Consider the following 14,318-nt stretch of genomic DNA (forward strand, 5'->3'; position numbering starts at 1 on the left):
ACGATGATTTAGTAGTTAGTAGTAATAGTTGAGTTTGTTGCGAACAACTGTGTAAATCAAGTGCTAACCCTTTCATAAAGCTCCCTGCGCAAAAGTTTAGACATTGTGTACAACAGAATTAGCAAAATCATACTTTATAGTACGAAAATTAAAAACTGTAGGCATACGTGACTAATTATATTTATTGCCAGGAATAAGACAGATTCACATTACTTGAAAAACAATACAGTGCGCAAAGATGCCTAATGAAGAAATATACTTTTAATCTGAAATACACAAAACACTCGACGGTACGTTTGCTACAGCTTCTACACTCTATCCACGAAGAGAAGTTAGTGTTAACGCTTGATATTATAAGCTGATAGTGCATTCATGTCCTATTTACTATAGATCGGGCCTAAGCTAATCTATGGTCAAAATTGTACCTATATAATATAAGAACTGTCAAATAAACCGTTGGACACACACTCCGGTGAAGATAACTTTATTGTTCTTTCCTGCGTTCCTGAAAATAGAAGATCTGCCTATCGGGTCTTCAGTGTTAACTAGAATAGCTAATAGTTAGTGTACGGTTTACTCTGTTACGTAATCCCACACAAATGACATAGACAAAAAACTCAGTGGGCGTTAACCAATAGGCAACCATATTGAGTGGCCAACCAATCACAAACATGTTTTCAAAAAACATTCGAAATTCAATTCGAAAACATATTCCGTTTTTGATTGGTTGGTGACTCAAAATGGTTAATGCCCACTGAGTTTTTGTCTGTCATTTATTTCTATGGGATTAACTATAATAACTTCTCTCCGTGGATAAAGTATAAAAGTTGTACCCAGCAACTGCAACTTCAGGGTTAACGCACATTGGACAGTAAAGTGCTTGAGCAGTTATCATTGATAAAATGATAATTAACTTAATCACAACTAAAATAGAGTTCAAAATAGCGTGCATAAGCAAATCCACACGGAGTTATCTCTTGCACGCTATTTTGAACTCTATTTCAGTTGTGATTTAGTTCATTATCAATTAAAACTGTTCAATCGTTGTGCTGCTCAGTTTGCGTTGACATTGCCAATCAATCTTTTTGACAGCTGAGAAATTAGTTGCGAGAGCGGGTCCGCGCAGGTACAGTTCGAAAAGACTGACGGAAATTTCATAAGGCGTCCCATTTAAGAAATGTTTCAGTGTTTGGAGCAAAGTTTTTTTTTATTTTTATTAAATACCAATGTTATGTTAAAATGAGCCTTACAGGAAAAGTAAATAAAGCTGAGTTTTAGTTGTTACCTATCATAAATCATATCAGCTCCAATACACTCTGCAGGTATGCGTTGAACTTTTAGAACTGATCCACACCTGCGCACGCGCACTAACCGTATGATAACGCGCATCATGAGAACATAGTGTGGACGTGTTCGCGAGTGGTGTGCGTGTGCGCAGGTGTGAATTCACATATAGCGCCTTAAGGCGTTTTTATTAGTGAGGGAAGTTACTTTTTTACTTTGTTTCACAAAACAGCGTGTCAAAATGTAAAATAAATATGTACCTAAAATCTTAATTAAGGAACTTGGATCATATACTTAGCTACCACTTCACAATATACGCTACATCTCAAAATAGTTCTCACCGCTTATAATATTTACAAAATGTACAAATATATTATTAATCTATAAATAATATATTATCAATATGAGTTCATCAGGGTGTTTGGCAGTTGGCACTAATTAATAACACAAAAAATCTTTTGTAAATATAACTACCGGCACTAGACTAAAGCCTACTTGCATGATGGACGGTTAAAATTACAGTATACCCAAAATGTACTGTTAACAACTAAGGATTTGTTAACTTTGAACCATTTTACCTTTAACCTTAATCACGGACGTATGAATAGTAACTTGTGCAACCAAAATGGATTGCACTAGCTACTATTTATTCCTTCACTTTTCACTGGTGGTTAAAGTTTGACGGTAACGTAACTTTAACAGCCTGACATGAAATCGGACCTTAATCGTCTACGGTCAATTTGGTAAAATTTTTTTACGCAAAAAGTCACTCGAATCTTTGAGATGGACAGGCAGTAAACTTGAGGATTTTGAATTTTTAAATATTAATCACATTAGCGATGATATCAATGCAAACTAAAAAAAAGGTAGAATTACATTTAGGCTCACTTGCACCAAACTTTTTGGTCTGGTTTGGTTAAATTTTGAAATGTTGTCTCTTTTTGTCAAATTTATTCCAGAATTGACAAAGAAAGGACAAGGATTAAAAATTCAAGTTAAACACATTTTAAAAATTGGTGCCAGTCGACCTTACACTTGTTTTAGAATTTAGAAAAAGTTTAAAGGTTGTGTGAAATGAAATAATAGCACCTCTGCATATTTTCAACTAGTGCCAAATTAGCCCTCAAGCGGCGTCAAGACGGTAGGACAAAAGTTTAAGGATGCCTGTGTACTAAAGCTTCAGTTGACAAGCACCCTTAGGCCATGCTTACATTATTTGCGTTTTCGTACGAATTCCGGCGTGTAAGCACGTACGAAATGAACTATAAGAAAAAATCCTATCGAGACATGAAACATGCTTTTTTGTCTGAGATCATCTCAAAAGAATATTTCTATTTTCACTAAGTTTCAACCTCGAAAAATTGTTTATGTCGATAAACAATTTAATCTTAATTGATATCGAAAAGTAAAAATAAGTAAGTTTTTTGTAGAATCTAACATCGGGAAATTTTTGTCTAGGTTAGGTATGAAACACAGAAATATTTTAAAAGTGGCGCCACAAAGTTAAATCAACATAATATTTTTTCCCCACCAAGTTTCATATCTTGATAAGTGAGAATAGGAAAAAACTCTGTGTTGTCTATGTATTAATACTACGCATTACGTACGTATTAATCCAAATTCACTAGCTACTAATATTGAACATTTTGTTGTATAAATATAATTAATACGTCTTATTTGTCAACGATGATTTGTAAAATGTAAATTTGTTTAATCATTTGATTGGTGAATTATTTAACAACTATACAATATTCATTAATCCAATTGGAAGGGCAGATTTGCCGCTATTCTAGTTTTCTTCTTCCTTAGCGGTTTGGAGGTCGCTTGCTGTTTTTGAGGAACCTAAAGGAAAAGAAAAACCAATCATTTTCAATTGATAACCACGAGACGCAAAAAGCGTATTTAGTTCCACTACAATCAAAGCGCCCAAAGGTTCAGTTGCGTGACAGGTGGTTAAAGTAACGTTATGGTTACCGTCAAATTTTGATAATCGTCAATAAGAGCCAAAAGCATGGCACAAGTCAGGGTTTGTTAAATTTTGAAAAGAATTTTAGCTTTGACTTAAAATGTAAAATTTTTGTCTGAAGTAAACAAAACTTGACTTATGCAACCCATTTCGACCTTAATGACGATCAAAATTTATCGGTAACCATAACGTAAAAACCGGGGTTTGTTAAATTTTGAAAAGAATTTTAGCTTTGACCTAAAATGTAAAATTTTTGTCTGAAGTAAACAAAACTTGACTTATGCAACCCATTTCGACCTTAATGACGATCAAAATTTATCGGTAACCATAACGTAAAAACCGCCTGTCATACATTTTTTTTTTATTCAGATACAAGTTAGCCCTTGACTGCAATTTCACCTGGTGGTAAGTGATGATGCAGTCTAAGATGGAAGCGGGCTAACCTGGAAGGGGTATAGCAATTTCTGTCAAACCCATACCTCTTTGGTTTCTACTCGGCATCATACTGGGATGCTATCGTAAAGTTCTTCTATCGATTAAAAAAAAATTAAGCGAATCGGTTCAGAAATCTCGGAGATATTGGTGTACATAGAAAGAAGAACACAACTACTCCATTATTGAAAGTCGGTTAAAAAGTAGGTAGCTTATGTAATCCCTTGGTCAATGAGCTTAATATGACGTAGTTATTTCGAAATTACAGACAGACACTTCAATTTTACTTATTAGTATAGATAGATATGGCATGCTGGCTGGTGGTACTTACTGCTTGCACAAGGGGCTGCGGCGGCGGCGGCGGGTTCTGCGGCGGCACTTCCACATCCTTCCGAGACGACGGCCCGCTTAAGTTTTGCTGCCGTCTATGAACAATACTGTTAAAACAAGATAAAGTTGAAAACAATCCGACTGCGATCGTCTTAATAAACGTTTTTTTTTTTTTTAAAGAATATTAGCCATGTTAAATGACTAATATTCCCCTTTCCTCTCCAACTAAGCGTCAGGCTTGTGCTAGGAGTAGGTACGACAATAGCGCAACGGGCGGGGTTTGAACCGTCGACCTTTCGGTTTCAGTCCACTCCTTAAACTTTTTTAGTTGAAATATTAGAGTAAAATTGTTTTTCTGTCGCTTGGTATATTTAAATGTTGTACATTTATGAGCTCAGAATTTTCTTCTCTTACATTTGACATCCCACTCGATACAATAGCAAAAAAAAATTTTTGGAGACCCGCACTTTTTTTTGATGTAATAACATCCTTCTTTTGTGGTTGTAATTATTTATCAGCCTGCCACGGACCCTGTATAAATAACAAATACAATGTATTTTTAGGATTGCAAAGTGCAAAGTGCAATGTTTTCTTCGCAGTTGCCAGTTTTAAAAGTGGCCGCACGCCTCTACATCACCCCCCCCCTACGGAGTGAAAAAGAAGAGAGCTGCAAAGTGCAATGTTTTCTTCGCAGTTGCCAGTCTTAAAAGAGGCCGCACGCCTCTACAATCGGAAGGAAAAAAGCAACCCTTATGGGATCACTTCGTTGTTTTTCTGTAGGTCTGACGTGTCTGTCAAGACCCATCAAGGAAATTAAAACCCATAGGGTACTTCTAGTTGACCTAGAATCATGAAATTTGATCTCATATAACATAACATAAAAAAATGAATTATATCATGAATCGTAATAGGTAGAGAGTTGAAATTTTCAGAGTATGTATTTGATTGCCGCTATAAGAACAAAATAATAAAAATAATTATAAAATGGCCGCCATGTAAATTAAAAAATAATAATTGGCAAAACCAATTCTAAACTAGGTCTTTTTGTAAGTAATTAACTGGCGCAACTACTGTAGTTTTACAATAATCCTTGAGTTGATAGGATTTAATATAACTTTAATATGAAGAGACTTGATTTGATAATGCAGCATGAGATAAGATAACAGTTTTTCATCGATATGTTTTCACGCAATATGACGTCAATATAATCATAGCAAAGTGACCGGCAAACATCTTGAGCAAAAAGTGGCTGGGTGAAAGTTGCTACAACGCTGGATACAAGGTTGGACTGATCAACCAATCGCGTGGTAGAAAACCACTCGCAGCCTCTTAAGTATGGCAAAGGAACGCATTTTTCAATTATTCGTGCAAAAAATCACGTCAGTTTAGTGCTCCGTTACGGCGTGATTGCAGGACAAACCATCAAATAAACGCACTTTTGCATTTATAATATGTGTAGTGATACGGCGATACGGCGGCAAACTAATATTACAGTTGTTAAGGAAATGTTGCCGAAGCTCAATGATATTTTAGGAAAATATGGAAAACTGCATAGCATTTGACCTTTCCAATTTCAGGCCGCCCTTAAAACCATTGAGCCTTAGAAATAATTCCCATGGCCCCCACTTAAAGACAATCTGATGGGACACGGGATATACCCCCATATCGCTTAAGATTTGTATGCACAAACACTTCATAGGCACACTTCACTTATTATTTAATACATACTTTTCTCGAGTGTTTATTGTGCGCCCTGTTAGACACTACAAGTACAATACCCGGTAGGAAATATTATACATCGACCTTTAGAAAGAGATAGCGGTTTTGTAGAGCGTTGTCTCTGTCGTCGGGACCGACAAAACTTCACATAGGCATGAGTGACAGGGACGCTCTACAAAGACAAAATCTGTTTCTAAAGGTCCATGTACAATATTTCCTGCTGGCTAGTGGCTACTACATAATAATAATTCTCTAAAACAGACTGCTAAAATCATAACCCTTTGCCGTAGTCGACTAAATATAGGCATATTCATAGGGTTACCTATCATCAAAATAATGTAGGAACATTCGACGCCTGCCAATGACGTCGAAGCCTCGACGTTTTGTTACACATTCCCTAACTGTCGTTATCTGTGCCCGTACTTAGTAGTGGGCCGATAATATGATGGGTTAGTCATGATTTAGATGATGAATCTATGATAAACAATAATATGATCTTACCTCGTTTGCGCTTGCAAAGGAATGAAGGGATTGTTCAACTTGTCGCCATTGCTTACAAACTGTGTAGGAGCAGGTTTGTCGGGTTTCGACGTCGATTGTAAGCTCTGTAAGAAACACATAATTATATTAGACTTTATGTTGTCCTCTCTACCGTAGACGTCCACAGCTGGACATAAGTCTCTCAGGTTAACATCTATAGTGTGCACTTGGACTTTGCCTAGACTGCCGGGTACTCTTAGTAGTACTCGGCGGTAGTAGAGATAGCGGTTTTGTAGAGCGTTGTCTCTGTAGATGTAGGTTTTGTAGAGTAGGTATGAGTGACAGAGACAACACTCTACGAAGCCGAAATCTCTTTCTACAGATCCATGTACAATATTTCCTGCTGGCTACTATATAGACTTAGAACAGATAAAATAAAAAAATGAAATGAAACCTACCTGTCCTTTAGACGAACTGAACGAAAATGTTTGATCGACATTTGGAAGATGTTTGGGGAACGCATGGTTGCCAACTTTCTGGTTACTGAAGTTGCCTGGGTTGCTAACTTGCTGGTTGCCAAAATTGCCTTGGTTGCCAACTTGCTGGTTTCCGAAATTACTCTGGTTGCCTTGGTTATTGTAATTATGGTTGTTCTGTTGGTTGCGCGGCGGCACCTGGTTGCGATCTTGGTAGCCGAACTGGTTGCGAGGATAGTTTATCTGTGGGAACGGCACCTGACTTGGTCCAGGGCCTTGGAAGGGTTGAGCAAATGTTGGGTATGGCGGCATCGGTGGCTGATTCTATGGAAAGAAAACAAAATTATGTAAAATCCAGTGAGATTTTACATTACAGAATTCGATAGCCAACGGTTGAGGAGCGGACTGAATTCCGAAAGGTCGGCGGTTCAAATTACAATGCACTATTGTCGTACCCACTTCAGGAGTGGGTACGACAATAGTTCACAAGATAAATCAAAAACTATTATACATAAAAATAAATAAAAATCTGTTTTAGACGTACAGGTAAAGCCCTTTCATATGATACCCCACATTGGTATAGTTATCTTATTTCGAAAATTGAAACACCCTTTTTTTTAATGATGTAACTACAAATTCGCGGTTTTCAGATTTATTCCTGTACTTGTGCTATAAGACCTACCTACCTACCAAATTACATGATTCTAGGTCAACGGGAACTACCCTATAGGTTTCTTGACAGACAGACAGATAGACAGACAAGAAAGTGATCCTATAAGGGTTCCATTTTTCCTTTTGAGGTACGGAACCCTAAAAATAGCTAACAAGTGGTAGTACTGTACTATCATTACCTTATATCCACCCTTGGTCCAGTCGTTGTACGTCGGCGGCACGCGGTTGTTGTCTTTGCTCGCGTGTGAGCGCCAGTTGGACGCTCTGAAACACAATATTTTATTAGCAACTAAACTATCGGATATCCTGCGTGTGCTACTACGCTAAAGTTTTTTTTTTATTTATTTTTTATTCAGATACAAGTTAGACCTTGACTGCAATCTCACCTGGTGGTAAGTGATTATAGTTAGGTAATAGTCTTAGATGGAAGCGGGATAACCTGGCGGGGTATGGCAGTTTTCATTAAACCCATAATCCTTTGGCTTCTACACGGCTTCGTACCGGAATGCTAAATCGCTTGGTGGCACGGATTTGCCGGTAGGGTGGTAACTAGCCACGGCCGAATAACCATTTTAAATTATCGATTGAATAAAAAAACACATCACGCATTGTGGTGTCATAATCCAGTATTTCATAGAAGCTCGCATACTAAGCGTGTGTTTTGACGTTTGATAAAAAGTTACTGATTTAACTAGTTAGACACTACCCTTATCCTTGCTAGATTTTATCGATTCATATAGGGGCCTATAGACCAACATAAACCATTTATCCCAGATAGGTATATATCATGGCTTCAGTTAAGTTCCTAAAAATTCTATGTGTATGGATCGTCCGTAAAACTATTGCTTACCCGGAAAACAAATTCCAAAACGCGGGAATAGAGCTGCTTGAAAGAAAAAAGATTTGTTCAGTAATTGAGACTAGGGTATTTGACAGGTTTTTAAAAACTGTTCTTCATTAATCGCTGATGTCTAAGGACTCTTTAGAAAATGTATATTTTTAATTTTACGTTACATTACATTCAGTGCAAGAATAGGCGAAAACAAAAAATATTATTTAGATATCTCGCGAAAACGCTTTTCTGATAATATGGCGTTTCATACGTCATCGTGACGTCACCTGCTTGTAAGCTTTGGTTGTCTATTCTATAAACGCAATTGTTTACGTCGTCAACCACTCGGCCAATCACAGTCGTGTACCACGTGAATATCACGTGACTAAACTAGACAAAAAATCTTTTTGTTCAGTACGTTCAGAAATCAACTTACTTTGGGGTTGACGTATTTGACGTGTGTGGCGTATCATTCACAACGCGCCAACTTTCGTAAGGTTCTGGAAACTTCTGCGCCTAAAAACCATAAAAATACCTGTGAAACTATCTGATTCAGGCTGTTGACATAATGCGCACAAAACAAGGAGTATAATGTGAACACGAGACGCATGACTGTGCATTGTTCCAAAAAAAGTGTCAGCCGCACTTTTGTATTTAAATACATAACAAGTAAATAAATAAACGTTTATTTCCGATGTTTCCATCCACAGATAGTATGCAAGTAACAATTTTTCCTGAATTACTAAGTTAGTATTATTAGTTAATTAATAGGTACAATTACTTATATTCGCCCAATAGCTACCATCACAGAGTGCTGTAGTATGGGGCAGTTGGGCCTGGCAGGATGCCATTGTTATAGACGCTGCTTATGCATTATGATAAAAAAGCCGTTTGTGTGTGCGTCTGCAAACATTTTAGAGGCACTACAGCGCCACGCCAGCCTCAACAGCATCCTAAAAGCTTTGTTACGAGTATATAGTCTATGACCTACGCACACCGCCATATTGCAATTTCAGACCGGACTTGTCATGGCTATAAGAATGTCTTTGTACCTAGACATTCGCAAAGCAAATGTTTGAAATATGAATGTGAGAATTGCAAGTGCAAACGTTTAGATGCGTCAGTGTAATAAGAATTATGCGAATCTTTCGCATAGGTCATAGGTGTGAGAATGCGAAAATTCGTAACACCCCTTCATCATACACATTTGGAGTGTAGAAAGATGCAACAAAACGATATCAAATGCAGCAAGGGTGCAAAACAATTTTTAACACATGGTATTACTATTTACCTTGTTTTTGTTAGTGTCTGGTTCGCCTTCGCTTATCTTCAATAAGCTTTTTAAAAGACTTGTAGCATTGTCCTGTGAACATATTATTATTTGTTTAAAAGGGATTCAACTCTTCTTCTTCTCGCTGGGCTGGTTTCCGCACTTAAACGTTTCCGTCTGTTGTGCGTTAGGTTAGGTTAGGAAAGTGATTCAACTCATCAAAGATCAGAAATTATATATTTATTTTATCATCCTTTAATTTTCCGGGATAAAAGTAGTGTGTGTCTATCCCCAGGAAGCAAGCTATCTCTATAACAAGTAGTTAATAGTTGATGTCTGCAACGTTATCCACGTAGATAGATTTTAAAAACCCCGTGGGAACTCTTTCATTTTCAGGGATAAGAAGTAGCCTATTTCCTTCCCCGGGATGGATGATATCTCCTGTATCAAACATCTAAATTGATTAAACGCTAGCAGACAGACAAACGGACACACTTTCGTGTTTATAATATTGGCAGGAAGTAGGTTAGTAATAATACCTGTTCTTGAGGTCCATTCTTGATATTGTTGTTCACAACAGCAGGGCGAGTTTCCGTGGCAGGTGATATGATGTCTCTTGGCGGGCTGAAATAGTAGGCCATGTCATTGATCGAGAAATGAAAGGGTAACAAATATTTGTGAATAAATATGATTATGATAAAATAATTATGATTTAATGTACTGTTAAGTACTATTTGCTGACGCAGAAACCTATATACAACAATCCGGCCCGAAAACTTTGAAAAGAACATTTATGGTAATAATTTATGAATAAATTGTTGTCATCCTGATTGGTGGCAGCGGTGGGATAGGAACCCATGCCTCCGAAGAGACTGGTGGAAAAAAAAACAGTTTGTGCACAAGATGTGGATTAAAAAATAAATCAGAAACTTGCATGCCTGCAAAATGAAAAATTATTTTCCATAATTAAAATGAAAAAAATAGTTATTAACCATAAACAACTTTGCCACTTCTTTCTTGTCCGATGGTACCAACATTAGATAATCCCGTGTTGTAATTATACTATATATAGCTCAATTACCACTCACTGACTCACTCACTCATTGACATAATTGTTCTCCTAGAAGGAGACGGAAAATGATATAGTGATGTAAGGGAGTTGCGTTCGGTTTCGGGAACCCTCTGGGGAAAAATTATGACATTTCAGAAAAACAAGATGGCGGCCGGTGTGATTTTTGCAGCTCCGTTGTTTTCCAACCGATTTCGTTGAATTTTGCAAACTTTGAAGAAAATAGTAAACGATTAACAGAAAATGTAGAAAAAATTGGAAAAACAAGATGGCGGCTGAGCTGTAGTGTTTTCAAAATTTTGATTTTTCGACCCCGAACCGCGGCGTCACAGATCCAAAACGGGGTAGTCGAGGATAATTATTTTTTCGTGTTTCGCCCACGATTATCCTGTATTTTGACAAAACGGGAATGGTTTTTAAAAATTCAAGATGGCGGCTGTCATAGCGGCCATTTTGTTCGAGGTACGAAAAAACGCAATTTTAAAATTCGAATATCTCAAAGTTGGCAACATCGGAGCGATTCGGCTTCTATGAAGCGATTGTACGTATAGACTCGGGGTATAGATTGGAGGAAAAAAATTACCCCACTTTTAGGGAAATTTCAAGATTTTCGGGAAATTGTAAAAAATAGAAATACGCACTTTAAGCAAAATCCGAGTATGAGTGATTACGTGTTTTGCTCGTACAAATGACATTTGGGTATTTTTGTCACCGGAGACTGGCAACACTGGAATTTATCAAAGTAAAAGTGATTTTCGACACGGTCTTTTTCACGGTATCCCCTTTCGCGTGGGTGCGAGCGAGAGGAAAGATTGAAACGTCATCGGGCGCGGTATATCATGTAGTTAATAGGAAAATTATGAAACCGTGTAAAATTTTTCTATGAAACGAGTTGGCGGCCATTTTGTATTTTTTTTCATTTTTCGAAATTTTGATCACGTTTTTGAGGCAGTTGGCAACATTTTGGAAAGTCAATATGTATGAATCGATTGTGTATCTCGGCTGGCAGTATAGAAATATGCAACCGGTGTTGCCACTTTTGCGGAGATTTTCGAGATTTTCAACTAAGAAACTCCTGTAAAATTTTGTATGAAAAATTTTTTTTTCACTGATGGTGTTATATAAAAAACAAAAACTTAGTAAGCCAAAATTATGGAGAGAGCTGATGATTGAGGATATCGGAGACGGGTGAAGGGCCCGCTTAAGGTACTGAAGATAGGTGGGGGGTGCTCGAGCAAATGTCATTCATGACGTCATCCAATTGCCAAAAAGCTGAAAAAAAATTCAAAATGGCGAAGAAAAGATGGCCGCCATACAAATTTCGCCGGTGTCCAGCTCGGAGGGTATAAAAGATGGAAGTGTGGTTTCTTGGCAAAAGAGGATCAGGATCCGAAGGTCTACTCGATGAATAGAAAAAAAATTCAAAATGGCGGAATTTATTTTCCCATAGAAAATGTATGGTGAATATTGGATGTCTCATTCTCATAGAAAGAGACAGAAAACGATACGATAATGTAGGGGAGATGTGTTTGGGTGGAGGAGGCGAGTAGGGAAAAATAATTATGACATTTCAGAAAAACAAGATGGCGACCGACGTGATTTTTGCAACTCTTTTGTTTTCCAACCGATTTCGTTGAAACTCGCAATCTTTGAAGAATGTAGTAAACGATTATTAGAAAAAGTGGAAAATTTTGGAAAAACAAGATGGCCGCCGTACAAATTTCGTCGGTGTCTATCTCGGAAGCTATAAAAGATGGAAGAGTGGTTTCTTGGCAAAAAGTGATCAGGGTCCGAAGATCTACTCGGTGGAACAAACTCTGCATGCTCGCGGACCACTTTAGTGGTCCGCGCACCCACGCACCCTACTTTATTTACCTCAACTACCCCGTTTTTGCAAAAAATGATATGGATGTCGTTTTCAGGGTTCTCTAGGGTGCTGATTTTGATAACGACATTTATTTTGAAATCCAAGATGTCGGCTATGCACTTTTTAAGAAAAAAATTGATATGGGTGTCGTTTTGTGGGTTTTTGTGGTGAATTGTGTATCTTAATAAACAAATTTGGTTAAATTTAATAAAGTTAACATAACCACGTCACGCGAGCTGCTTTAGCAGCTCGCGCACCGAGCGAAACACTAGTTATACTATATATAGCTCGATTACCACTGACTGACTGACTCATTGACATAATTGTTCTCCTAGAAAGAGAAGGAAAATGATATAGTGATGTAGAGAAGATGTGTTTGGATTCGGGAACCCTCTGGGGAAAAATTATGACTTTTCGGAAAAACAAGATGGCGGTCGATGTGATTTTTGCAGCTCCGTTGTTTTCCAACCGATTTCGTTGAATTTTGCAATCTTTGAAAAAAGTAGTAAATGATTGATAAAAAAAGTAGAAAAAATTGGAAAAACAAGATGGCGGCCGAGCCGTAGCGTTTTCAAAATTTTGATTTTTCGACCCCGAACCGCGGCGCCACAGATCCAAGACGGGGTAGTCGAGGATAACTATTTTTTCGTGTTTCGCCCACGATTATCCTGTATTTTGACAAAACGGGAGTGGTTTTAAAAATTTCAAGATGGCGGCTGTCATGGCGGCCGTTTTGTTCGAGGTACGAAAAAACGCAATTTTAAAAGTTAAATATCTCAAAGTTGGCAACATCGGAGCGATTCGGCTTCTATGAAGCGGTTGTACGTATAGACTCGAGGTATAGATCGGTGGGAAAAAATTACCCCATTTTTCGGGGAATTTCGAGATTTTCGGGAAATTGTAAAAAATCGAAATACGCACTTTTAGCAAAATCCGAGTATGAGCGATTACGTGTTTTGCTCGTACAAATGACATTTGGGTATTTTTGTCACCGGAGACTGGCAACACTGGAATTTATCAAAGTAAAAGTGATTTTCGACACGGTCTTTTTCACGGTATCCCCTTTCGCGTGGGTGCGAGCGAGAGGAAAGATTGAAATGTGATCGGGAGCGGTATATCCTGTAGTTAATAGGAAAATTATGAAACCGTGTAAAATCTTTCTGTGAAACGAGTTGGCGGCCATTTTGTATTTTTTTTAATTTTTCGAATTTTTGATCACGTTTTTGAGGCAGTTGGCAACATTTTGGAAAGTCAATATGTATGAATCGATTGTTTATCTCGGCTGGCAGTATGGAGATATGCAACCGGTGTTGCCACTTTTGGGGAGATTTTCGAGAATTTCAACTAAGAAACTCCTGTAAAATTTTGTATGAAAAATTTTTTTTTCACTGATGGTGTCGTATAGAGAACAAAAACTTAGTAAGCCAAAATTATGGAGAGAGCTGATGATTGAGGATATCGGAAACGGGTGAAGGGCCCGCTTAAGGTATTGAAGATAGGTGGGGGGTGCTCGAGCAAATGTCATTCATGACGTCATCCAATTGCCAAAAAGCTGAAAAAAAATTCAAAATGGCGAAGAAAAGATGGCCGCCATACAAATTTCGCCGGTGTCCAGCTCGGAGGGCATAAAACATGGAAGTGTGGTTTCTTGGCAAAAGAGAATCAGGATCTAAAGGGCTACTCGATGAATAGAAAAAAAATTCAAAATGGCGGAATTTATTTTTCCATACATTTTGTATGGCGATTATGAATGTCTCATTCTCCTAGAAAGAGACGGAAAACGATACATTGATGTACGGGAGATATGTTCGGATGCACGATATGAGTAGGGGAAAATTATGAAATTTCAGAAAAACAAGATGGCGACCGACGTGATTTTTGCAACTCTTTTGTTTTCCAACCGATTTCGTTGAAACTCGCA

At 37.7% G+C, this 14,318-nt stretch overlaps 1 protein-coding gene across 3 annotated transcripts in view; it reads right to left on the bottom strand.

Moving 5' to 3' along the window:
• Window positions 1-164: 164 nt before the first annotated feature.
• The window catches only part of LOC123866846 (5'-3' exoribonuclease 1), a 34,352-nt gene continuing 20,198 nt past the window's right edge, over window positions 165-14,318 (bottom strand). Inside the window, exons 25-33 of one of the 3 annotated variants that reach the window (XM_045908562.1) lie at window positions 10,001-10,085; window positions 9,483-9,554; window positions 8,628-8,707; window positions 8,210-8,242; window positions 7,539-7,623; window positions 6,670-7,011; window positions 6,233-6,336; window positions 4,014-4,107; window positions 165-3,126 (exon numbers count right to left, since the gene is read on the bottom strand). In XM_045908562.1, the coding sequence (XP_045764518.1) occupies window positions 3,040-3,126; window positions 4,014-4,107; window positions 6,233-6,336; window positions 6,670-7,011; window positions 7,539-7,623; window positions 8,210-8,242; window positions 8,628-8,707; window positions 9,483-9,554; window positions 10,001-10,085 (982 nt within the window). In that variant the 3' untranslated portion in view covers window positions 165-3,039. Of the gene's footprint in view, window positions 3,127-4,013; window positions 4,120-6,232; window positions 6,337-6,669; window positions 7,012-7,538; window positions 7,624-8,209; window positions 8,243-8,627; window positions 8,708-9,482; window positions 9,555-10,000; window positions 10,086-14,318 lie in introns of all 3 variants that reach the window. The other 2 variants (XM_045908561.1, XM_045908563.1) reach the window with 2 other exon arrangements.

This window comes from Maniola jurtina, chromosome 7 (genome assembly GCF_905333055.1).
Source record: "Maniola jurtina chromosome 7, ilManJurt1.1, whole genome shotgun sequence".
Taxonomy (NCBI): Eukaryota; Metazoa; Arthropoda; class Insecta; order Lepidoptera; family Nymphalidae; genus Maniola; species Maniola jurtina.